We start from the raw sequence: 25228 nt of genomic DNA on the forward strand, positions 1-25228 counted from the left end.
CATATAGTCGTTAGGCGGTCAGTAAGTGATTGCATGTATATGGCAAACCGGTGACGATGACTGACGGGGTGACAGGTGACGATGACTGATGGGGTGACAGGTGACGATGACTGATGGGGTGACAGGTGATGATGATTGATGAGGTGACAGGTGATGATGATTGATGAGGTGACAGGTGACGATGATTGATGGGGTGACAGGTGATGATGATTGATGAGGTGACAGGTGACGATGACTGATGGGTGACAGGTGACGATGATTGATGAGGTGACAGGTGACGATGATTGATGAGGTGACAGGTGATGATGATTGATGAGGTGACAGGTGACGATGATTGATGGGGTGACAGGTGACGATGATTGATGAGGTGACAGGTGATGATGATTGATGGGGTGACAGATGACGATGATTGATGGGGTGACAGATGACAGTCACTGACGGGGTGACATGTGACGATGATTGATGGGGTGACAAGTGACGATGACTGATGGGGTGACAGGTGACGATGACTGATGGGGTGACAGGTGACGGTGATTGATGGGGTGACAGGTGACGGTGATTGATGGGGTGACAGGTGACGGGCGATGGTCACTGATGGGTGACAGGTGACGGGCGATGGTGCACGGGGTTACTGATGGCAGTCTCTGGTGACCGGTGAACTTTAGGCTATGTTCACATGTGAGCGTAGCAATCACGGGCAGAATCACTGCGATTCTGCCCGTGATCCAGAAATCATTGCAAATTGCGGGGCGCCTGTGCATTGCCCGTGATTTGCAATAGCACCCCAAACGCTGTGCGATGTTGCTGCGATTTCCGCCTGCCGAATCGCGGTAACATCACGCAAACAACGCATGACGCTCCAAAGAAACTCTTGTACCTTTTTTGGGCGTCATGCGATGTTTGCGCGATGTTACCGCGATTCGGCAGGCGGAAATGGCGGCAACATCGCACAGCGTTTGGGGTGCTATTGCAAATCACGGGCAACGCACAGGCGTCCCGCGATTTGCAATGATTTCCGGATTGCGGGCAGAATCGCAGTGATTCTGCCTGCGATCGCTGCGCTCAAATGTGAACGTTATGGGTGTCAATTTCTGGGCACTGATGAGGTGACTGTTGGGTGACAGGTGATATTGGGGGGGGGGGGGCTGAGGACTGTGTGGGGACCTTTATTAGTGTGATTTTTACTTTGTGACATGTGTACAGAGCAGTAACTCACTATTTCTAGCTCTGCTCCCCTCATACTGGAAACTGTATGAGGAGAGAAGAGCTAGTAACAGTCAGTTACTGCTCTTTGTTTACATTTTGTGATCGGCTGTGAATGGATTCACAGCCGATCACATAGTAAACAGTCACTGTCAGTGACTGTTTACTACTGCCGGTGACAGCTGTGTTCCTACGGAACACAGTGCCACCGACACGACCGCGCTGCGCGCTCCCGATCGCGCATGCGCGGTCATCTGGTGGGCGCCTTCATTGTGATCGGCTGTGTCATTGGAACACAGCCGATCACGTGGGAAACAGCCACGCCCATTGGCTGTTTCCCCCCTGCCGGTGACGGGGGGTGTCCCGGGGACACCCCGACACCGAAAGTGCAGGGCGGCGTGCACGCGATCGCGCGCCTGCCCTGCTTAAAGTGCCGCCGTCATATGACGGCGGCCCAGGATAATGGTCGCTCCGCTCCGCCGTCATATGACGGCGGGCGGGCGGCAAGCGGTTAAACTTCAGTGTGAAAAACCCACCACCAAGTGAAATTCCTCCTTACCAGACGGAAATAAGGTGCACGCAAAAAACAAATTAACTGATAACCACCAAATTTAAAGTGCTTCCAATCTCCAAGTGAGAACACCCAAATTAGTCCCTTACCGGACAGCAGGTAATAAGCGCTTGTAGTTCCAATAGTATCCACTACCTCCTCCTCTGTATCCAGCTTATAGCAGGGTAATTCTTAGACCACAAAGCCGATGATCCCCAAGCATAGGATGTAAAAGATAAAGCTGCCGATAGTGTGATATTTTCCAGACAATTTATTGAAAAAACAGTATTGCACTTACAAGAGATGAGTAGTAAATCAGCATAAGATGGTATTTCATGCAGGGAATTTCTTAAGCAAACTCGCGTCCGGCTGCAGCGCGGACCACGAGCAACATACGTGACAGGTACGCCTCCTTTGACGCGTTTCTTCCTATTAGACATCGACCGAGATAGGTCATCCTATGCTTGGGGATCATCGGCTTTGTGGTCTTAGAATTATCCTGCTATAGGCTGGATACAGAGGAGGAGGTAGTGGATACTATTGGAATTACAAGCGCTTATTACCTGCTGTCCGGTAAGGGACTAATTTGGGTGTTCTCACCTGAGAAAAACTTTTTTTTTTCTTCTTTACATCCTGAAAGAGAAAGACATAATGAGCTAGTATGCATCACATACTAGCTCATTATCAAATACTTACCTTAGAACGAGCCCTCGCCGCGCCGCTCTCTTACCTCTATGACGGGCTACATGTACAGTCGCCCGTCTTCCGGGATCGCGGCATCCGGCCATCTGATTGGCCGGAGCCGCGGTGACGTCACTCCCGCGCACGCGCGCGGGAGCCGGCGGTCACGGCACAGGGCTCTGAAGGAACGGCACGATCGGCCGTTCCTTCAGAGCGCATGCGCCAGTGACGTCACTGGCTGCATCAAATGTAAATATCTCCTAAACGGTACATGTTTAGGAGATATTTACAGTACCTATAGGTAAGCCTTAATATAGGCTTACCTATAGGTACAAGTGTCAGAGGAGGGTTTACTTCCTCTTTAAATTTGGTGGTTATCAGTTGACTTGTATTTTGCGTGCACCTTATTTCCGTCTGGTATGGAGGAATTTCACTTGGTGGTGGGTTTTTCACACTGAAGTTTAAGAAGCATTGTATTTCGTGAATCATCAGTTTGGATTCATCACATATGGACACTTATGATTTATTTATTATGGACTTTTGAAACATATTCTTTTATAATATCATGCACCCATTATCCAACATTTATGTTTGATTGTAACTTTGAGTTGCTTAGGTTGGATTCATTCAATTGTTTTAGCGCACCTTCACCATTTTCAGTAATTATGACTGCTCTGTGTCCTGTGATGTATGATAAAAAAATAGGAGTTTCTTCTACAGCTTACCTGTAAAATCCTTTTCTTGGGTGTACATCATGGGACACAGAGGTACCTCCCCTCTTGTCTGCAATATTTATTGCTTGCTACAAAACTGAGGTACTTCCTGTATGGGAGGGGTTAATTAGAGGGGGACTTCTGTTTTTTTGGTTTCCATTGTCTATCTACCTATGAGGTGGCATATAACATAGTAATTCTTATGGCTGCTCTGTGACCCATGATGTACTCCAAGAAAAGGATTTTACAGGTAAGCTGTAGGAAAAAGGGGTTGAAATTACAGGCTTCAAATTCCCTACTGAACCAACATGAAAACTACCGCTCAAGGAAGAGTCAAGCATTACAACTCAAGCAAACAAAAAAATCTTTATATATATATAATATATGCAATACTGTGCAAAGGTTTTAGGCAGGTGTGAAGAAATGCAGTTAAGTAAGAATGCTTTTAAAAAAAAAAAAAAAATTGTTTAATAGTTTTTTAATCGATTTACAAAATGCAAAGTGAGTGAACAGAAGAAAAAAAATTGTATTTTGTACGTATACTCATCTTTGTTTTATCAGCAACTTAAAGATTTTTTTTTTCTTTTGTAACAATCTGTTTAGCAACAGGAGGCAGAATCACGTATGTGGTCCTATGTCTATCCCAAGTACACGGATGCTTTAAAAGCGGACGATGAAAGATGGAAAGAAGAGAGGGAGAGGAAGGTCAAGGAAGAGCGGAGTCGCAGCAAGGAAGCTCCCTCTAAAGAGGACAGCAAAGAAGGTGTTAATGTGGAAGTGAAGGGACCACAAGCAACTGAGGACCCTCGTGTGCTGCCTAAGGACCCTCGTACCAGTACTCATGTTCCTGTGTCATCACCACTTACTCAACACCAGTCCTATATCCCATATATGCATGGCTACACCTATAGTCAAGCTTATGACCCCAACCATCCAAGCTATCGTGGAATGCCAGCAGTCATGATGCAAAACTACCCAGGTATTGCTTCTGGATGTTGATTTACTCACAGAAGAATATCTATTTTTAAGAGTATTTTTTATAACTTTGCACACTTCAGAGTATTTAAAGTGTATGTCTAAAACTTTTTTCTCTTTCTTCCGTCGACAGACGCAGCCTCATCTCCATGAGGGGAGTGGGATTATGCTGCTCCCGTCAGGAGTAGTCTAGGCAGTAAAATTTGAATACACACGCCCAGGGGGCTGTCCTTTTAGGCATAAACCCCCACTGCAAAAACCAGCACATCAGTTTGTTTCTGCCTAGAGAAGGAGTAGGACCTAGGTTTCCTGCTTGGACTCCGGTCTCAGTTTTTTTTTTTTTTTTTTTTATTCTTTTCATAATATTTTCTTTTATTTATCTTTACTCACTTGCTAGCTAGTGTTCAGGGAAGAATTTTCCTGGCGATCTACAAGCAACAATGCCGATTGGGGCTTTGCACTGGATAATCTAGATCCTTATGGTCCCCCCAGTTTGGCCTACGAGCGTGAGTGGTGGCCAGGGTCTCAGCAGTTAGCATTGTTTTAAGACGCATGGTTTGGTTGAAGAACTGGTCGGCTGACCAAGCTTCTAAAAAGGCCTTAGCTGATCTCCCCTTTCTGGGAGACAGGTTATTTGGCGACTCATTAGATGAGTTGTTCAATGGACTGACTGGCGGGAAGAGTACTCTTCTTCCTCAATCTTCCAAAGGTATTACACTCCGTCCTAAGCAGGGTCCTTCCTTTTCAGCTCACAAACGTTTTATTTCGTGCCTCTGGGGCACAAGAAAAAGGTAAGCATTTCAGAACTTCTGGAGGTGCTAAAAAGCCCTGGGGCCAAGACCAAGGTAAGTCAGCATGAAGGGGCGCCCTCACACGGCTCAGGGGTGGTGGGACATCTGCGTTTCTTTCAGGGATCTTCGTTCAGGGCGATTGGGTTTGCAAACTGATTTGTTCCGGGTACAAGATCGAATTCTGGTTCCTGGCCAGGGGACAGGTTCTTTCAGTCAAATCTTCACCTGTCTCTGTAGCGTTTGAAGGATTTGCGGGAGGCTGTGCGAGATCTCCTGGCTCAAGGGGTGATTGTGCCGGTTCCTCTGCAGGAACGCTCTCGAGGTTTCTATTCAAACCTGTTCACTGTGCTCAGAAAGGAGGGCAAAGTGCGTCCAATCCTTGACCTCAAGGCTCTTAACCGCTATGTGCGGGTGCAGAAGTTTTGAATAGAGTCCATTTGGTCGGTGGTGACATCTTTGAATTTATGGCTTCCATCGATCTCAAAGAGGTGTATCTCCACTTCCCCATATTTGAGGGACACCAGCGATTCCTCCACTTTGCGGTAGCAGAGGAGCACTTTCAAATTGTGGCGTTACCCTTTGGTCTCGCCTCGGCTCACAGAGTTTTCACCAAGGTCCTAGCCATTGCGCTGGCCTTGTTACATCGAGTTATCTCCATTGTGGGGTATCTAGACGATCTCCTGTTGAGAGCAGTTTCCCCTTTCAGGTCTGCTGGACAGCGTCTCCATCACCATTCGGACCCTTCAGGAATTCGGGTGGACGATCAGTGTCGCCAAATCTGCCCTGACTCCATCTGTGCGGGTCACCTATCTGGGCTGATCCTTGACTCTGCTCTGATGAGGGTCTTCCTTCCCTTGGACAAGCTTCCGGAGTTGCAAGGGGCGGTCAGGTTGCTGATGGAGGCTGATCAGTCCTCCTTGCGGGCTTGCATGAGGGCCCTAGGTCTGATGGTCTTGACCTTCGAATCGGTCCCGTTTGCTCAGTCTCACACGACACAGCTACAGAAAGAGATTGTCAAAATGGAACAGAGATCCTCGGTCATTGGACCAGAAGATTTGGTTGAGCCATCTCACGAAGTCGGCTCTCTTGGTGGCTCCAGTCACCTGTCCTATGCCAGGGCAAGTCCTTCCTGCCGGTGTTTTGGACGGTGGTCACCACGGACGCCAGCCTGTCAGGCTGGGGTGGAGTGCTGGGGAAGCTCTGTGCCCAGGGAACTTGGACAGCAAAGTCTTCCTTTGTGGATCAATATCCTGGAGCTGAGGGCGATCAAGCTCTGCCTGCTTCACTGGACGAGTCGGCTACCCGGCTCTCCGGTTCGGGTCCAGTCGGACCATGCCACTGCCGTGGCTTACATCAATCATCAAGGGGGCACCAGGAGGGCCCTGGAGGCCAAGGAGGTGGCCGAGATTCTGGTATGGGCGGAAAACAATGTTCCGGCTCTTTCTGTGGTCCACATCCCGGGTGTGGAGAATTAGCAAGCAGATTACCTGAGTCGTCAGGTGTTGGATCAGGGGGAGTGGTGCCTGCATTCGGAGGTGTTTCATCTCCTGTGTGGATCTGTTCACGTCATAGTTACATAGTTAGTGAGGTTGAAAAAAGACACCAGTCCATCCAGTTCAACCTATGGTGTGTGTGTGTGTTTGCTTTTAACCGTACATTCTATACCCCTGTATGTTGTGGTCTCTAAGGTGCCCATCTAACAGTTTTTTGAAACTATCAATGCTCCCTGCTGCACGTCTCGCCTCAACAGGAAAGTTCAGAGGTTTGTGGCCAGGTCTCGGGATCCTCTAGCCGACGCCACAATCGCTCTGATGGCTCCTTGTTGTCGGGTTGCTTGTTTTATGCCTTTCCTCCACTCATTCTCCTGCCGAGGTTTCTTTGCCGGGTTGCGATAGAAGGCATTGCGGTCATTCTGGTGGCTCCAGACTGGCCTCAGCGGTTTTGGTACGCAGAACTGGTAAAAATGGTTGTGGATCCTTCATGGCGTCTTCCTCTGCGGGAAGATCTTCTATCTCAAGGACCGATCTTCCATCCTGCTTTATGGTCGCTGGCTTTAACGGCTTGCCTGTTGAAAGCAAGGTGTTGAGCAATAAAGGTCTCTCTTATTCGGTGATTCCTACCCTTTTGAAGGCCAGGAAATGGACCTCTAGGAAGATCTATTATGGTGGAAATTGTACATTTCATGGTGTGTATCGCTGCAGAAGCAACCCTCGCTCTTTTTCGATAGCTAGGGTTTTGGCCTTTTTGCAAAAAGGGGTTGAGCAGCGCTTGGCCTTGGGGACTTTCATATTTACTTCCAAGGTCAGTTGGCTACACATAGTTTGATTCACACCTTCATTCAGGGGGTGTGTCACCTGGCCCCTCCAAGGAGATCCCCCGTTACCGTTAATCTGGTTTTGTCTGTTCTTCAAAAGCCTCCTTTTGAGAATATTAGGGAGATTTCTCTGCTTTCTTTGTCGCAGAAGGTTGCCTTCCTAGTGGCTATCACTTCTGCCCACAGAGTCTCTGAGTTGGCGGCGTTGTCCTGTCGTTCGCCTTATTTGGTGGTCCACCGGGATAAAGTGGTCCTCCAACCTAATCTGTTTTTTCTTCCTAAGGTGGTGTTGGATTTTCACCTGAATGAAGACATTGTGTTGCCTTCCTTATGTCCTAAGCCTTAACATCACAAAGAAGTTGCCTTGCACTCTCTGGCTGTGATTCGGACGATAAGAGTTTATCGGACAGTTACTGAGTCCTTCAGGAAGTCGGACTCTCTCTTTGTCCTTCCGGACGGTCCTTGCAAAGGTATGGCTGTGTCCGCTGTGACCATTTCGAGATGGATCAGGGAGACGGTGGTTCAGGCTTATTCAATCAAGGGTTAGGTTTCTCCCTTCCCTGTGAAGGCGCATTCTCCTAGAACGCTGAGTGCCTCATGTGCTTTTCGCCATCAGGCCTCTGTTGTACAAGTTTGTAAGGCAGCGACTTGCATCTGTGCACACCTTTACCAAATTTTACAAGGTGGATTTGTTGGCATCTTCGGATGCCTCTTTTGGCCACAAGGTTTTGCAGGCTGCTGTCTCATAAGAGAATGTTTTGTTTGAACTTCTCTTTGGGGTCTTTTTTCTGGGGAGCTCCTGTTTGGTTGAGCTCCATGTTGCCCGGCTGGCTAAGTTTAGCCTTTTGTAGTTGACGTTACTATCTGGTTGCGTTTTTCCCACCCCTCATACCTACACTGCTTTGCGACATCCCACTCCGCTCATGGAGATGAGGCTGCGTCTGTCGACAGACGATAGAGAAAATACGATTTTTGTAAGATCTTACTGTAAAATCTTTTTCTCTGATGTCCGTCGACAGACGCAGCAACCGCTCCTCTGTTTGGGGTTGGTTCTTTTTGTCTTCACTGCTTTTAAACTAAACTGATGTGCTGGATTGTGCAGTGGGTGTTTATTCCTAGAGGGAAGGGCCCCAGGCCTGTGTATTCAAATTTTACTGCCTAGACTACTCCTGATGGGAGGAGCATAAACCCAGTTAACTCATGGAGACGAGGCTGCGTCTGTTGACAGACATCAGAAAAAGATTTTACGGTAAGATCTTACAAAAATCTTTTTTTTTTTTTTCTTTGGGTAAAGTAGTGTTAAAACAGACTTTGAAGCTCTGTTGAGCTTCTGCTATCTATTTTCTGCATTAGGGCCCTTTCACACAGGCGGACCATTCAGATCCGCATGTCAGTTTTTTTGGCGGATCTGAATGGTTACCCCATGCATCTCTGTGGGGCATCGGATGTCAGCGGAGACATGTCTGCTGACATCCGATCCGTCAAATCTGGACGGATGGAAACCCTATTTTCCATCCGTCCATCGGCTCGGATGAGAACGGACAGGTGGTCCGTTCCCATCTGATTCCCCCATAGAGATGCATGGGGACCTGACAGCTGTGTCTCCGCACACAGCGCAGAGACACAGCTGTCATCCTCCTGCTCAGCGGGGGATTGGCGGATCGATCCCCCGCTGAGAAAAACTGAGTTCTTCTGACGGACTCCGTGTGTGATAGGGCCCTTAAACTGATTCTCCTCACCACCTGACATGGGTTCTTACCTTTTCTTCAGAACTAAATGTTCTTCCAGCAGACACAGCCGATGGCCTGTGTACTAGCCCGCTGCCAGTACCATGTGATCAATGTGACCAATCACAGCAGATCATATGACAATTGTCAACAAATATTGGTTTTGTTTCATGCAATTCATTGTGTTGCTAGCTGTGATGGGTCATAGTGATCACATGGTACAGACAAGGCCAATCACAGGCCATCTGCATCACGTGATTAGCTTTGGGCAGTCAGGCAAATCAATTTAATTCCGTAAAAAAGGGTAAGCAATCGTAATTTAAAAAAATAAATCCTGATCACTTCCCCAGGGTAGTACAGTGTTATGGTAACACAGTATTGCTCTGGTCACTGTGTGTTTTAAAAAATAGTAATTAGAAAATATAATAAAAAATAGAAAAAAATTCAAATAAAATAAAACATTTTTCTTTTTTTTTTTTTTAACGTACTGTCATCGCCACACCAGTTAAAGTTGTACTGCACTGGACAGTATGTAAAAAAGTACATAAAAACATAACTTTAACCACTTAAGCCCTGGAAGATTTTACCCCCTTCCTGACAGGGCCTATTTTGCGATTCGGCACTGCGTGATTTTAACGGACAATTGCTCTGTCGTGAGACGCTGTACCCAAATTAAATTGACGTCCTTTTTTTCCCACAAGCAGAGCTTTCTTTTGGTGGTATTTGATCACCTGTGCCATTTTTTGATCATGCGCTATAAACAAAAAAAGAGCGACAATTTTGCAAAAATAATATTTTTCACATTTTTTTATATGAAATTCCCCCCCAAAAAAATGTAAAAATCAAAATTTTTTAACATTTTAGGCCAATTTGTTTTCTGCTACATATGTTTGGTAAAAAAAAAAACGCAAAAAGTGTATTTTGATTGGTTTGCGCAAAAGTTATTGCGTTTACTAACAAAGGGAAAGTTTTTGTCATTTTTATTGTGTTTATTTTTAACAAGGTTATCCTCCACCCCCCTCCGGTGAGGCCAGGGGCCGCCATTTCTACATGCCCAGGTGTCTGTGTCTCCTGGGCACCTAGCAGGCGCACTGTCCCCTCTCCGCCCTTGGGGTTGTTTTTTACTGGTGGGTTATCCCTTGGGCTCGCCTACCAGGTGGCTGGGCATCCGCGGGTCTGTGCTCCATGCGGCCGGACTGGCCAGTAATTTAGGCCGCAGCTTTGCAGCCTACTGGGCGGACTCTTTGTGGAGCCGCACAAGTAAGGGCGGCTGAAGCTGCCGATCTCCGTTTAGGCATCTGCCCTCCCCTCTGCTTCCTTGGTCGGTCCCCTAGGATCTGCGCATTCCCGGGCAGGCATCCGAAAATTTAGCTTTGCCGTGCAGCCAAGCCAGGCGCCTCATTCTGGAGGAGCTGCGCTGTGGGGGTGGCCTGGGTCACCGGCGGCTGTAGCTGCCATTATGATGTGTGGCGCCCTTCTGGGGCTCTTTTTGCTGCCTCCTTGGAGGGGCATCTGCGGACGCCCCCTTTTCCTGCGGGGCCTCAGTCGGCAGCACCCTCTGTGTTTTTTTTGTGTTTCTCGGTAGTGCCCTCCCCTGCCCCTTTTGTCTTCAGATCCTGAATCTAGCTCTGTCGCCGCAGACATGGCCTACCCTTGGGGTCGTAGCCACGTTCCCTGACCTATCAGTGCAGATGCTTCCTCCACAGCTGTAGCTGTGCTTGAGAGGTGCTGGTTGACGCAGATTACATCTGTGCGGGAGACTTTTCAGATGAAGGGTGCAGCTAAGGCGGCTGCATAGGTGGCAGTCTTTTTTTTTTTTTTTTTTTGGCATTCACAAGCCGTTTCGCACAGCGTTCTTATCCCTCCTATTTTGACAAATTCTATATTGAATGTGAGCGTCCAAAAAGTCCCCTTGTGGTTCCTAAAACCTTTGCCGTGAAGTTCCCCTTTGAGGAGTCGCTACTCAAGAATTGGACCGTTCCACCAATAGTGGACCCCCCTGTCTCCAGGTTGAACAAGGCAACCATGATTCCCATAGAGGATACGGCTGATAGGAAGGCGGAGGCTGTGGCCCGCAATATATTTACTATTGCTGGCTCGGCGCTTAGGCCAGTCCTGGCCATTGCTCTGGTGTTCCCAAAAACTGAGTGGGCTAAGCTTTTGCGCCGTGACCTAGAGGGTGAGCAGGTTCCCCTGCCTTTGCTGAGTTGGGGGACCAGTTGGTCCAGGGGCTGCGATTTGTCTGCGACGACTCTTTTTGGATGTGGCTCCCCTGATTTCTAAGCTATCTTTTTTTCAGCAGTGTTGCTTAGGTGTGTATTGTGGCTTAAGTGTTGGTTTGCAGATCATACTTCTAGAAAAGCTCTGACTGCCCTATCCCTTCAAAGCGATCGCCTAGTCGAGGCTACCCTGGATGACATCATTAAGAGTCTCACATGGGGGAAGACTGCTCTATCCCTTCAAGGTGATCGCCTAGTTGGGGCTGCCCTGGATGACATTAAAAGTTTCACAGCCTGGGAAGGTGAAAGAGCCTCGTCGCAGATGTGGCCCGTCTTTATTGGCTCACAAGAAGTTTTTTTCCGTCCTTGTCAGGGTCCACTGGCAAGGGTTCGAAATCTTTAAAGTCCTTTTCGGGAGATTCCAATCGGCCCTAGTCTGGCAAGTGGGGAGCAATTTTCTCTGGACCCACAGACAAGGCTACTTCAGCATGAAGGCGCGCCCTCACCTGTGCCTGGGGTGGAGGGGTGTCTTTGCTGGTTTCTGGAGATGTGGACCTTCTTGTGTCCAGTTACTAGATAGAGTTTCGCTCTTGCCCTCTGAAAGGGTTTTTCCCTTCAAATGTGCATCTGTCCCTGGAACGATTGCAAGCTCTCTTGGGGGGGGCGGTGCAAGACCTGTTGTTTCAGGGTGTTCGTCCCAGTTCGGTACGGTTTCAAGGTTTTTTATTCAAGCCTATTCATGATCCCAGAGAAGGATGGCTACCAGAAGTCGGCTCTGCTTACATTACATCCAGAAAATTGGATTATCTGGGTCTGACTCTGGATTCAGCTCTAGCTCTATCCAGTGTTCATTCCTCTGGAAAAACTCCAGAAGTTGCATGCTGTCACACCTTTTTAACACAGGACTCTATTTGTATATTTATTCACTTCGGAAGATTTTTTCACTATTTGAATATATTAAGAATTCAATTTTTATTCATTTCACCTAGATACACTCCTATTTATGAATTTTGTCTTTAACCACTTTAGCCCCGGAGGATTTTGCTGCTCAATGACCAAGCCCTATTTTGCGATTCGGCACTGCGTGACTATAACGGACTTGCGACGCTGTACCCAAACTAAATTTACGTCCTTTTTTCCCCACACACAGAGCTTTCTTTTGGTGGTATTTATCACCTGTGCGATTTTTTTATTTTTTGCGCTATAAACAAAAAAAGAGCGTAAATTTTGAAAAAATAACAATATTTTTCACATTTGTTTTATATGAAATTCTCCAAAAAAATGTAAAAATCAAACTTTCTTAACATTTTAGGCCAATTTGTTTTCTGCTACATATTTTTGGTAAAAAAATTCGCAATAAGCGTATTTTGATTGGTTTGCGCAAAAGTTATTGCGTTTACCAACTACGGGGAAAGATTTATGTCATTTTTATTGTGTTTTTTTTTTTTACTAGTAATGGCGGCGATCTACGATTTTTTTTTTTTTTTTTTGCGGGACTGCGACATTGTGGCAGACAGATTGGACCCCTAACCGACATTTTACACACTTTTGGGGGTACTAGTGACATTACTACAGTAATCAGTGCTAAAAAAAAATGCACGGTTACTGTAAAAATGACACTGGCAGGGAAGGGGTTAACTGTACTGGTGATCAAGGAGTTAAATGTGTCCCTAGGGGCGTGATTCTAACTGTTGGGGGCGTGGCTTGTGAAGTAATCAGACATGCAATCCTATATAGCAGGATCACATAGTCTCTGTGATCACTTGAGGGAGACTGACAGACGGCTGTGTTTACATCAGCCGTCTGTCCTCCTTTCTCTGCTGCGGGAGATCGCGAGTGGCCGGCGGCCATCGGAGCCGCCAGTCACGTGCTGGCTCCCCAGGGAACAAGCGGGGGCGGTAGTGCGCCACTGGCGGCGCGCACTTGTCCCCTACAGTCTCCTGAGCGAGCAACATAGGGCTACGTCGTTTTGCCCAGTAGCGGCAGAGTGCCGCAGTATATGTACGGTGGGCGGGGTTAAAGTGGTTAATGTATATGTATTTTGTATTTATTTAAGTGGGGTTGCACTTTTTTTGGGATTAGCTTTATAAATTTGGTATGCGGTGAAACATACATAGTGATAGCAGCCGCCTCACCAATTGCACCTTATATTCACACTATATTTAACACTATATTTATATTGTGTTGATCACTTTTGTTTATTGCGGTTAGTTATTCACAATTTGTGCTGATTTTTACCATTTTTATTTAGTATATTGTACTGACCCCTACAAGAGTAGGACACTAGGCAGAAAAAAGTCTGGCTAAGCCTATGGGCAGTCCCAGGGGATATGCTCCCTCTCTCTGCTACTTTTCTCCTGGTTTTTTTCCTGGGAGAGGGACTGGACAATCTAGGTCCGGTGGTCACCCCAGTCTGGCCAGCAAGCACGCGCAGACCTCAGCTCAGCGCTAGGTCGGCCGCAACATAGCCCCACCTGAGGGGGCTGGCCTGCGAGTTAAACGCCTTGCGAGGTCGCATATGACCAGGACTCGGCCCGAGTCGCAGTGTTTCTCCTGGTCGACAGGACCCCCCCAATTTAGATGGCTATGGGTTCTGTCTGGAGCGGTGCCTGCCTGGTTCCTGATGTGGTGGGTAGTTATCTCTCTTTTCACTCTGGAGGGTTTTGGGGTGGACACGGACCCCTTCCATGGACCAGTCGGACCCCCGGGTTCCCCTCCTTTCCGTCAGGTACCCCCTTTCATCTGTCCCCCCATCCTACCCCTCACCCCCTTCCACTTTTGCTGGGGCTGTGTTGGTGGTCTGTTCCACCTCCTGGGGTGGGGGCAGGGCGCTATGCGATGGATGGGGGGTGCGCCACCGGCGACTGGACAATCAGCTGTGTGGGGGGAAGGCCCTGCCAGGGCCCCCTGTCCTGCCTGAGCCTGTCCTTGAGGCCTAGGGATCCCTCGAGGTGCAGCGCGATTTTGTTGTAGCCTTATGCTTCAATGCACGGCTGCCATGTTTGTGTAGTCCGGCGGCCATTTTGCCGTGGTCTGCCATAGAAAACAGCGGTGGCCATGTCTGTGGAGCCTTCTGGGCGTGGCGTCTTCGGTGGTGGGAGCCCCTCCTCATCCCTTGGTGCTGGCTCCTGGATACTTTTAGTTTCCTGATCGCCGCACGTGCAGTGCAGATTATCCTGGTGGCTGCAGTGTCTGGTTTCTGCGGGTTGGTCAGTCTGGTGGGGTCCTCTCTCTCTACTGAGGATCGATTGGTGCTCTGTGACTGGCAACTGGGTGGTGCTGCCAAAGCGGTGGGGGTTGTCCCTCAGCAGTGGTTTACACTTTTTTTTGTGGGGTGCCCCTGTTGTCTTCGGAGCACATCTCCCCACTTGATCCCCTCTCTGGGGCTGCAGGGCCTTCCGGGTCCCATCCATCCATTGATGCACTCACTGTCGGCGGTCCTTTGTGTCCCGGGTGGAGGTGGCTTTTGGTTTACGGGCAGGCATAAAGTGCTCCTTGCCTCATCTGTCTCATCAGACCCTGAATCTGGTTGGGCTGCTGCGGACGTGGGTCACCCTGCTGGGTCTACGACCAGGCGCTCTGAATCCTTGGATTAGTGAGGAGGATTCCTCCACTTTTGCAACCACGCAAGAAAAGGCGTTGGTGGACATGATTGTATCTGTGCTTGGGACTTAAAGATGGAGGACACAGCTGCGACAGAGGCACAGGTTCTCTTTGGCACTCACAATCTATCCAGAGCAACAAAGGGGTTTCCTTTCCCTGCCTATTTTGACAGAATTGTCACTATAAAGAGTGGGGATGACCAAAGCATCCCCTTAGGGTCCCTAAGCGAGTTTCTAGGCGAAAACTCTGTGAGGAGTCCCTTCTTAAGAAGTAGACTGTTCCACCAGTGGTGGACCCTCCGGTTTCCAAATAAACAAGGCAACCATGCATCCGGTTGAAGAGTCCCCGACCTTTAAGGACCCAGCTGACAGGCAGGCGGAGGATGTGGCCTGCAAAATGTACACCCAGGCTGGTTTGGCACCACAGATTCCAGCCTGTCCGGCTGGGGATGCATTCTCGGCAAAAATTCTGTTTAGGGAATCTGGACACGGGAAGAGTACGGGCTACCAATCAAGGTCTTGGAACTCCGAGTGAACAGACTGTGCTTAGAACATTGAATGGATCGTCTTCAGGGATGTCCAGTGCGCATTCAATTTACAATGCCACGGCCGTCTCTTAGGTTAATCACCAGGGGGGCACAAGATGTGTCCTGGCGGCTCTGGAGGTAGCTGGCATTCTAAGGTGGGCAGAACAGTTCATTCCAGGGGTGGAAAACTGGCAGTCGGATTACCTCAGTCGGCAGGCGTTGGATCAAGGGGAGTGGTCCCTTCATCCGGAAGTGTTTCATCAGTTGCGTCTCCGATGGGGCATCCTTGAGGGAGATCTGTTGGCGTCTTGGCTCAACAGAAAGGTGCAGAGGTTTGTGGCTCGGTCACTGGATCCTCTGGCAGACACCACAGATGCGCTGGTGGCCCCGTGGGGGTCAGTATCGTCTGATTTACGCCTTCCCTCCGCTCAAGCTTCTGCCAAGACTTCTAAGCAGGATCGAGGTAGAAGGGATTCAGGTCATCTTAGTGGCCCCGGACTTGCCTCGCCATGCTCGGTACGCCAATCTGTTGCGGCTGGTCGCCATCATTCCTTGAAAGCTTTCTCTCGGGGAGGATCGGCTGTCACAGGGACCAATCTTCCGTCGTCTTTACAGTCGCTAGCTTTGAACGCAAGGTGCTGATGGACAGAGGTTTTGTCTGAGTCTGGTATTCCAACGCTGTTAAAAGCTAGGAAATTTACTTCTAGGAAGATCTATCATCGTATTTGGAAGACGTTCATTGCGTGGTGTGAGTCTCTTGGGTTTATCCTCGCTCTTTTTCCGTGGCTCGGATCTTGACCTTCCTTCAATGGGGGGTTCAGCAGAAACTGGCCTTGAGTACTATCAATGGTCAGGTGTTGGCTTTAGTGGTCTTCTTTCAATGGCCCTTGGCCACATACTCCCTGGTAAGTACATTCCTTCAGGGAGTTAGGCACTTGACCCCTCCAGTACGGTCTCTGTTGTCACCTTGGGACCTCAATTTGGTGCTCTGTCTTCCAGAAGCCTCCTTTTGAGAATTTTTGGGAGATTCCCTTGCTTACGCTGTCCCAGAAGGTGGCCTTTTTGATGGCCATCACCTCTACATGCAGGGTGTCTTAATTGGCGGCGTTAATCCTGTCCTTCACCTTACTTGATGGTTCACAGAGATAAGGTGGGTCTTTGCCTCTGTCCATCGTTCCTTCCTCAGGTTGTCTCTGATTTTTTTTTGAATGAAGACATTCTGTTGCCTTCTCTGTGTCCCAGGCCAAAACATCCAAAGGAAATTGGTTTGCATGCCTTGGATGTGGTCCTGGCAATTAGGGTGTACCTGGCAGCAATGTAGTCTTTTTTAGGAAGTCAGACTCCCTATTTGTTCTCATGGATGCTCATGGCTGGGCCTCAGAAAGGGTTGTCCGCTTCCCCTGCAACCATTTCCAGATGGATCAGACAGACGGTGGTTCAGGTCTATTCCATCAAGGTTCAGGTTCCTCCTTTCCCTGACAAGTTGCATTCTACTCGGGCACTCGTGCCTCCTGGGCCTTCTCATCAGGCGTCAGTGACACAGGCTTGCAGAGTGGCCACCTGGTCGTGGGTGCACACTTTCACAAAGCCCTATAAAGTAGATGTGTTGACATCTGCTGATGCTTCCTTTGGCCGCAAGGTTTTTAAAAGCTGCTGTTTAGAGGACCTGGTCCTCTTTGAGGTTGTATTGTTTTTTTCAGGTGAGCTCCAGTTATTTTGGTTGAGATCCTGTTTACCTGGTTGGCTATAGTTAGCCAACTAGGTAGTTGTCTGTTTCTTTTTTGCTGTTCCCACCCCTCATGTTTAACACTGCTTTGGGATGTCCCAGTGGCTGTGTCTGTCTGACAATGAATTAAAGAAAAAATGGGACTTTTGACATACCGTAAAATCCATTTCTCTGATGTTCATTGAAGGACACAGCACCCACCTCTCTGTGGAATTGTAATTTTTCTGACACTGCTTGTAACAAAACTGAGTACCTATAGCAGGGAGAGGGAGTATACCCCCTGGGACTGCCTATAGGCATAGCCAGACTTTTTTTTTCTGCCTGTGTCCTACTCCTGTAGGGGGCAATATAACCCTATGGTTCTGAATCATGGCGAGCTGTGTCAGTCAATGAACTCAGAGAAATGGATTTTACGGTAAGTAAAATAATCCCATTTTTATCCATTACATTTGAAAAATGTAAATTAGGTGAATCAGACTGTATATATTTGGAAACATTGGTTAGGTGTTAATATTTTATCATGTTTTTTATTTTTTTTATTTTATCTTAAATCTTTTGCTGTGCGGCCCTAAAAGGATTTAAGAATTTTGATGCAAAACATGTTGATAAATTAGCATTTTCTTTTTTTAAATATTCCCCTTTTTTTTTTTTTTTAGGCTCTTATCTCTCCTCCAGTTATCCTTTCTCCCCATATGGCAACAAAGTTTCTGGTAGCGACGAATCTGAGAAATCCCGAGCCAGTCCAAGTGTCAGCTGTAAACCCACCTCTGAATCTAAAGCACTTGATATTTTACAACAACACGCTAGCCATTACAAAAGCAAATCTCCCACGGTAAGTGCAGTTTTGATTTTTGTGTGTTCCAACCATTGAGGGCTTTACATGACATGAGTTTCTAATTAAAGAGGACCAGTCACTTTTAGCGCTTCACTTAAGTGTTTAATGTGTTGGTGTCATAACTATAAAAAAGAGATGTGATTTGTGTGGGAAGTGGCAGTGTTAGGCTAAAGCTGTGCAGAAGTTGGAATTGCATGCAAGTTTAATAATTTGCCTACATATCATGTGTGCTCATTACAGACCTACAATACCATGCAGCATTTTTCTACCAGCTTTGGAAAATGTTTATCCTTTGTTTAGGGTATTCTGTCTGCTTTAGCCATTGGCACGCATAGTTTTGAAGCATAAACCAAAATTCGTCATTTGTATTTTAGTTTTGGTAATAAGTGCATCTTAATAATGTACCTTTTTGAAGTCATATTTACAGTGCCTTGAAGTATTCACTCCTTGGTATTTTTTGTGTTTTGTCGCCTTACAACCTGGAATTAACATGAATTGTTTGAGGATTTGCATCATTTAATTCACAGAACATGCCCACGACTTTGAAGATGTTTTTTTTTTTTGTTTTTTGTTTTTTTATTGTGAAGCAAAGAAAAAATAGTAAAAAATAACAGAAAAAGTCAATGTGCATAACCTAAAGTGTAGAGCCACCTTTTGCAGCAATCATAGCTCCAAGTCACTTTGGATAGGTCTAGTCTCTATGAGCTTGCCACATCTTACCACTGGGATTTTTGCCCATTCCTCCTTGCAAAACTGCTCCAGCTCCTTCAAGCTGGATGGTTTGCGCTTTTGAACAGCAATCTTTAAGTCTGACCACATATTTTCTATTTGATTGAGTTCTGGGCTTTGACTAGGCCATTCCAGTACATTTACGTTTCCCCTTAAACCACTCAAGTGTTGCTTTAGCAGTGTGTTTGGGGCCATTGTCCTGCTGAAAGGTGAACCTCCGCCTAGCCTCAAATCACGCACAGAGTGGTACAGGTTTTGCTCAAGAATATCCCTGTATTTAGCGCCATCCGTCTTTCCCTCAACTCTGACCAGTTTCCCAGTCCCGGCTGAACAACATCCCCACAGCATGATGCTGCCACCACCATGTTTCACTGTGGGGATGGTGTTCTTTGGGTGATGTGATGTGTTGGGATTGCGCCAGACATAGCGTTTTCTTTGATGGCTGAAAAGTTCAATTATAGCCTCATCAGACCAGAGTACCTTCCTCCATACATTTTGGGAGTCTCCCACATGCCTTTTCGCAAACTCAAAACGTGCAATTTTGTTTTTTGCTGAAAGTAATGGCTTTCTTCTGGCCACTCTGCCATAAAGCCCAACTCTATGGGGCGCGTACGGCTTATTGTTGTCCTATGTACAGATACTCCAGTCTCTGCTGTTGAACTCTGCAGCTCCTCCAAGGTTACCTTGGGTCTCTGTGCTGCCTCTCTGATTAATGCCCTCCTTGCCTGTCTCTTGGAAGGTTTGCTGTTGTGCCATGTTCTTTCCATTTGGTTATGATAGATTTGATGGTGCTCCTGGGGATCATCAAAGATTTGGATATTTTTTTTATAACCTAACCCTGACTTGTACTTCTCAACAACGTTGTCCCTTACTTGTTTGGAGAGTTCCTTGGTCTTCATGGCAGTGTTTGGTTAGTGGTGCCTCTTGCTTAGGTGTTGCAGCCTCTGGGCCTTTCAAAAAAGGTGTGTATATGTACTAACTGATCATGTGACACTTAGATTGCACACAGGTGGACATAATTTCACTAATTATGTGACTTCTGAAGGTAATTGGCTGCACCAAAGCTTTTTATGGGCTTCATAAGAAAGGGGGTGAATACATACGCACATGACAACTTTCTGTTTTCTATTTCTAAAAAATAGTTTTATGTATATATTTCTCTTGCGTCCTCTGACAGACGCAGCTCTTCAATGTTTCTTCACGAATGGGTAAGGCGCTAACTACAGGAGTAGACTAGGCAGTGAAAGCTTTTCACTAGACACGCCTATAGGGGCTGTCCCTCATGACATTACCCCAGACACACCGTGCTCACGAATCAGTTTCTTGCTGCCTAGTTTCAGAAGTAGGACCTAGGTTCCCTGCTGGGACTCCGGTCTCAGTTTTTATTTCTTTTGAAAATCTTTATCTTTCCTTACTCACTATCGCTAGCTAGTGTCAGGGGGATCCTCCTGGTGAACTACAAGCGACAGCCGGGCTGCGGTTTCGCACTGGATATTCTAGATCCTTACGGTCTCCCAGCCTGGCCAACGAGCGTGTGCAGGTTGTGGTCCGCCCAGGCCTCGCCACGACAGTGCCCCGATCGGATGGGGACGAGCCTGCGAGCAGATGCTTTGCCGTGAAGCATCACCCTGGAATGCCCTGAGTTGCAGCGTCCCCTTTTCTGGCTGGCAGCACCCCCACTCAGGGTGGGAGGCAAGCTTTCTCGGAGCGGAGCCCCAAGGCCCATGGTATGGTCAGTGATGCAACACCCCCTGTGTCCCTGGGACAGATATCTGAGGGGGTGATGTGGGCCCACTCCTGGGGATAACAAGGCTGTGTCCTCTGAAAGATCCCCATGGCCTGTCAGGACAAGTCCTGCCCTCCCTGCTACCGCTGGGGGCGCTATAGCGATGTCTAACCCCGGGGGGGGCAAAGCTATTACTGTGTCCTGGGAGGTCCCCTGAAGTGTATTCCCGCAGTGGCCTCATTCCCTGGGCCCTGATCGCTTGGCGCCGTTTTCGGACTCCATTTTAAGTGTGGGCCTCAGGCTGCATCTGTGAAAGGGCACAGCCATTTTCTTGCCTTCCTGCATGTTTGGTGCAGTTTTCGGGCGCCATCTTAGGTGTGGGCAGGCCGCGCTTTATGGGCGGCGGCCATTTTCCCTGTGCTTCTTATATATATATATATATATATATATATATATATATATATATATATATATATATATATATACGGTCTATTGGCACCATTTTCCTGTAGTCAGTGTGGGCGGGGCCTCTAGTGTCTGGTCACTTCCTCCCAGAAATTTCAATTGCTGAAGACAGGCTGAAGAGCGGTTGCTGGCACAGTAAGGGGTTTTTAATCCTTGGGCTTTCCTCAGACACACTTAGCTCCTGTTCAGGACCTTTACTAGCTTAAAGGGGGACTCCAGCTGTAGCGCGGGGCGGACCGCGATCGCAAATTTAAAGGGCCAGTGTACTCAATTTTTTGCTTTGGTGAAAATTACCCCTCTGAATTTATTTGTGCATGCAGCCCATCCGGATCACCTTCTCTGGTGTCCCTGTCTGCAGCTATAGAAACTCTGGCGTCCAAAGTGGATCTTGTAATGAAAAACGTTGCTATCCAAAAGCGGCCTTTCAGTCCTCTGATTCAGAGCCTGATTTGGTTGCCACGGACACTGTCACCCCTCCCGCATCCCCCCCCCCTCAGCTGTGGCGCGGGAACGCGCTTTGGTGGAAGCACTGATTAGTTCAGTAAGGGAGAATTTGACTATAGATGATGAGCCCACACAGTCAGGAAGGCGGGTTGTCTTCGGCTCCTGCAAAGCCCAGATGTCGGGTCAGGTTTTTCCTTGTCCCGAGGATTTTCACAATGTCATGAATGAGCAATGGCGGCGCATTAAGCACATGCTGGTGGTGCCCATGCTCTTTCAGCGCCATTACCCCTTTGCAGACTCCCAATCGCTGGACAGTGTCACCTAAGGTGGATCACACTGTTACCGTTTGAATAAATCCACTGTAGTACCCGTGGAAGACTCCCCGGTGTTTAAGGACCCTGTGGACAGGCCCATGGAATCACCTCCCAGCCACCTGTACTTGGTGGCAGGTTCGCTTCTCAAACCTGTATTTGCCTCCATCCTGGTTTCTCAGGCGGTTTCAGCATGGATCAAGGTGCTTAGGAGCAACTTGCAAGCTGAGTCAGTTCATCCAACTCTGATTGAGCTCACGGATCAGATGTCCCAGGCCATGGTGTACCTGTGCGATGCGGCCCTGGACGAGGCTCTTTTGTTGCCAGGGTGTCTGCGGTGGGGATCGCAATACGCCACATGGTGTGGCTGAAGAACTGGTCGGCGGACCAGGCTTCTAAGAAGGCCGTGACTGATCTCCCCTTTTTGGGTGAACGTCTCTTTGGTGACTCCTTGGATGAGTTAATCAAGGGTCTAACGGGGGGGGGGGGGGGGTTAAGAGTACTCTTCTCCCCCAATCCTCCAAAGGTACTACGCTTCGCAGTAAGCGGGGGCCTTCCTTCACGGCTCACAGGCGGTTTTCTCGTGCCTCAGGGACGCAAGGAAAAGAAAAACCATTCAGAGCCTCCGGAGGGAACAAGAAGGCTTGGTTGGGTGAGCCCGAGACTAGCCAGTCAGGTTCAGCGGACGACGACTCCTCTGCATAAAGGGACTCCCTCACCGGATTCAGGGGTGGGGGGACGTCTGCGTTGCTTTCAGATACCCTGGGTGTCTCTGGTTCAGGACATATGGGTTCACAAACCAATTCATTCAGGGTACGAGACCGACTTTCGGTCTCACCCAGCAGACAGGTTCTTTTTACCATGTCTTCGTTTATTTAAGGATCGATTGTAGGATCCCAGGGGGACAGTGCAGGGTCCCCTTGCACATAGAGTGGTTGTGCCGGTTCCTCGGCAGGAAAGGTTTCGGATTTTTTATTTAAACCTGTTCACAGTGCCTGGAAACCCTGGGTCTCAACCAGGGTTTTGACCTTAGTGTTAGCTTTATTCCCGCACACAGGGTTTGCGTTCCTCAAGTATCTGGACGCTCTCCTGTTGAGAGCGGGTTGTCGTCTGACCCTGTGGGAGCGACCTGTCGATCATGGTTCAGACCCTTCGGGCGTCTGGGTGGACCATCGCTTTCCAGAAGTCTGCGCTCACTCGGTTTGCTCGATTTTCACACATGACCTCTGCAGCTGCGATTCTTGTTGAGTGGCTCAGAGATCCACAGTCTTTGGACAGGATGATATGCCTGAACCGTCTCACGAGGTCAGGGCTCTCGTGGTGGCTTCTGTCACCCGCTCTGGGCCAGGGCAGGTCTTTTCTGCCTTTGTTGTGGATAGTGGTCGCCACGGATGCCAGCCTGGCGGGCTGGGGTGGAGTGCTGGACACTCTTGGGGGCACCATATATGCCCCGGCGGCCAAAGAAGTGGCTGAGATTCTTGGGCCAAAACTCACGTACCGGCTCTCTCTGCTGTTCACTTCCAGGAGTGGAGAACTGGCAGGCGGATTACCTGAGTCGTCATGTTCTGGATCAGGTGGGAATGGTCCCTGCATCCGGGGTTGTTCGCCTCCTGCGTGCCCGTTGGGGTACTCCGGAGGTGGATCTGTTTGCGACCCTTCTAAATTTAATGGTAGGGCGGTTTGTGACCAGGGCTCGAGATCCTCTGCCCGCCACCACGGACGAGTTGGTGGTGCCTTGGGGCCGGTGTCAGCTGATTTGTGCCTTCCCACATGTACATCTGTTGTCCAGGCTCCTCCACAGGTTGCCAGTGGAGGTAGTACGAGTGTTTCTGGTGGCCCCAGACCGACCTCGCCAGTCTTGGTACGCCGACCTAGTTGAGATGGTCGTCGAGCTTCCTGGTGGCGGCCTCTGAGAGGTGATCTGCTGTCTCAAGGGCTGATCTTCCATCCTGCTTACGGTCGCTGGCCTTAACGGCATGGCTGTTGAAGGATAGGTGTTGAGAGTCAGGGATCTCTCGGATTTTATGGTTCCTACCTTGTTGAGGCCAGGTAGGCGACTTCCAGGATGCTTTATCATCCTACTTGGCAGATGTATATTGCCTGATGTGAGTCGCAAGGGTTGCTTCCTCGCTCTTTTTAGGTGGCGAGGGTCTTGGCCTTCTTGCAGGAAGGTGTGGAGCGATGTTTGGCTTTGGATACGATTAATGGTCAGGTGTCGGCCTTAGCCATTTCCTTCCAACGTCCCTTGGCGACTAAGTCCTTGATTTGTACCCTTATTCTAGGGGTGCGTCATCTGGCTCCGCTGAGGAGATCCCTTTTACCTCTGTGGGATCTGTATTTGATTCTGTCCGTTCTTCAACGGCCTCCCTTTACAAGTGTCAGAGGAATCTCTCTGCCTTTGTTGCCTTTGGTGGCTATATCCTCTGCTTGCAGGGTGTCTGGGTTGGCGGCTGTGCCTTGCCGTTCGCCATAACTGGTCCTTCATAGGGTTAATGGTTGTTCTACGACCTAACCAATCTTTTCTCCCTAAGGTGTTGTTGGTTTTCCACCTTAATGAAGTTTATTGTGTTGCCTTCATTGCCTTAAGGGAGGAAGTGTGTTGATGTTTATACCAACCCTTTGAGGTTGACCCTGTATGGTCTCAAAGATAAGGTGAGCGGAGGTGATGACAGGTGGTGGGATTGCGTGAGCACCCGTGTGGACACAAGAATCGCATGAATTTGTTCTAGGATTACTTACCACTGGGGACATCTATCTGCTTATATGGACACCTGATATTTTTGGGACTTTCTGTGTTAAATTACCATTAGGATTGCGCTGCACTATTTTTATTATGTTTCAGGAGGTGTTTTTGTGAGATTGCCCTTGAGTGCTTAGCTGCTAGTCCTGTATATGGTAAAATTAAGTCCAGCGCTGAATATTTTTCCAATTTTATATTTAATGTAACAAAATACGTAAAAAGTCAATGGGGGTGAATACTTTTGCAAGGCACTGTATAATGTCCCGTGTGTTCTCCATTTTGATTGATTGATTAATGTGTTGATAAGTACAGTTTCATTAAAGTTGTTGCAACCCTAAAAAAAAGGATCCTGTTCCTTTAAAGCATTAATAACAGTACTTGTGCTGTGTCATTTGGCCCCTTGTATCATATGAAATACTTGGCTCATCCTGCCTGGTTCTGCCCTCCCCTCTGTAAACTGACCACGGTTTATCATGGCTGCTGATTTCTGACACATTGGTCAGTTTATGTGCCTCTATCATCCTCTTTCCTCCTCTCCCTCCCCTCCCTGTCGGTCAGCTCCAATCCTCTGAGTCTTCTTGCTTCAATCTCCTCTGTTATATTAAATGATTTGCCCCAGTGTGTGTGTGTGGTTTTTTTTTTTTTGTTGTTTTTTTTAAATAAGGCGCAGTATCCCTTATTTTATATTGGCGCTCACGTGACCGCCTGCCCCTCTCCTCTCCTCCTGGCTGACATAAGCGGGGGATCCTCCGCACCTCCCGCTGTAGCCGTCAGATCGAGATAGGAGAAAGGCAGGCAGTCACTTGAGCGCCGAGCAGCGCTATAAAATTAGGTATACAGCGGCTTTTTTTAAAAACCCTATACACTGGGGCACAGAATTTTAATATAACTGAGGAGATTGTAGCTAGAAAACTCAGTGGCTTAACAACCACTTTAATAGTTAACATGAA

At 48.2% G+C, this 25228-nt stretch overlaps 1 protein-coding gene across 2 annotated transcripts in view; it reads left to right on the forward strand.

Annotated features, from left to right (window-relative positions):
* The window catches only part of ZNF609 (zinc finger protein 609), a 216949-nt gene that overhangs the window by 177057 nt on the left and 14664 nt on the right, over positions 1 to 25228 (forward strand). For both annotated transcript variants that reach the window (XM_082254933.1, XM_082254934.1), the window contains exons 6-7: positions 3751 to 4126; positions 17685 to 17860. In XM_082254933.1, the coding sequence (XP_082111059.1) occupies positions 3751 to 4126; positions 17685 to 17860 (552 nt within the window). The remainder of the gene's footprint in view (positions 1 to 3750; positions 4127 to 17684; positions 17861 to 25228) is intronic.

The sequence above is a fragment of the Pelophylax lessonae genome (genome assembly GCF_965119305.1).
Source record: "Pelophylax lessonae genome assembly, chromosome: 4".
In the NCBI taxonomy this organism is placed as follows: Eukaryota; Metazoa; Chordata; class Amphibia; order Anura; family Ranidae; genus Pelophylax; species Pelophylax lessonae.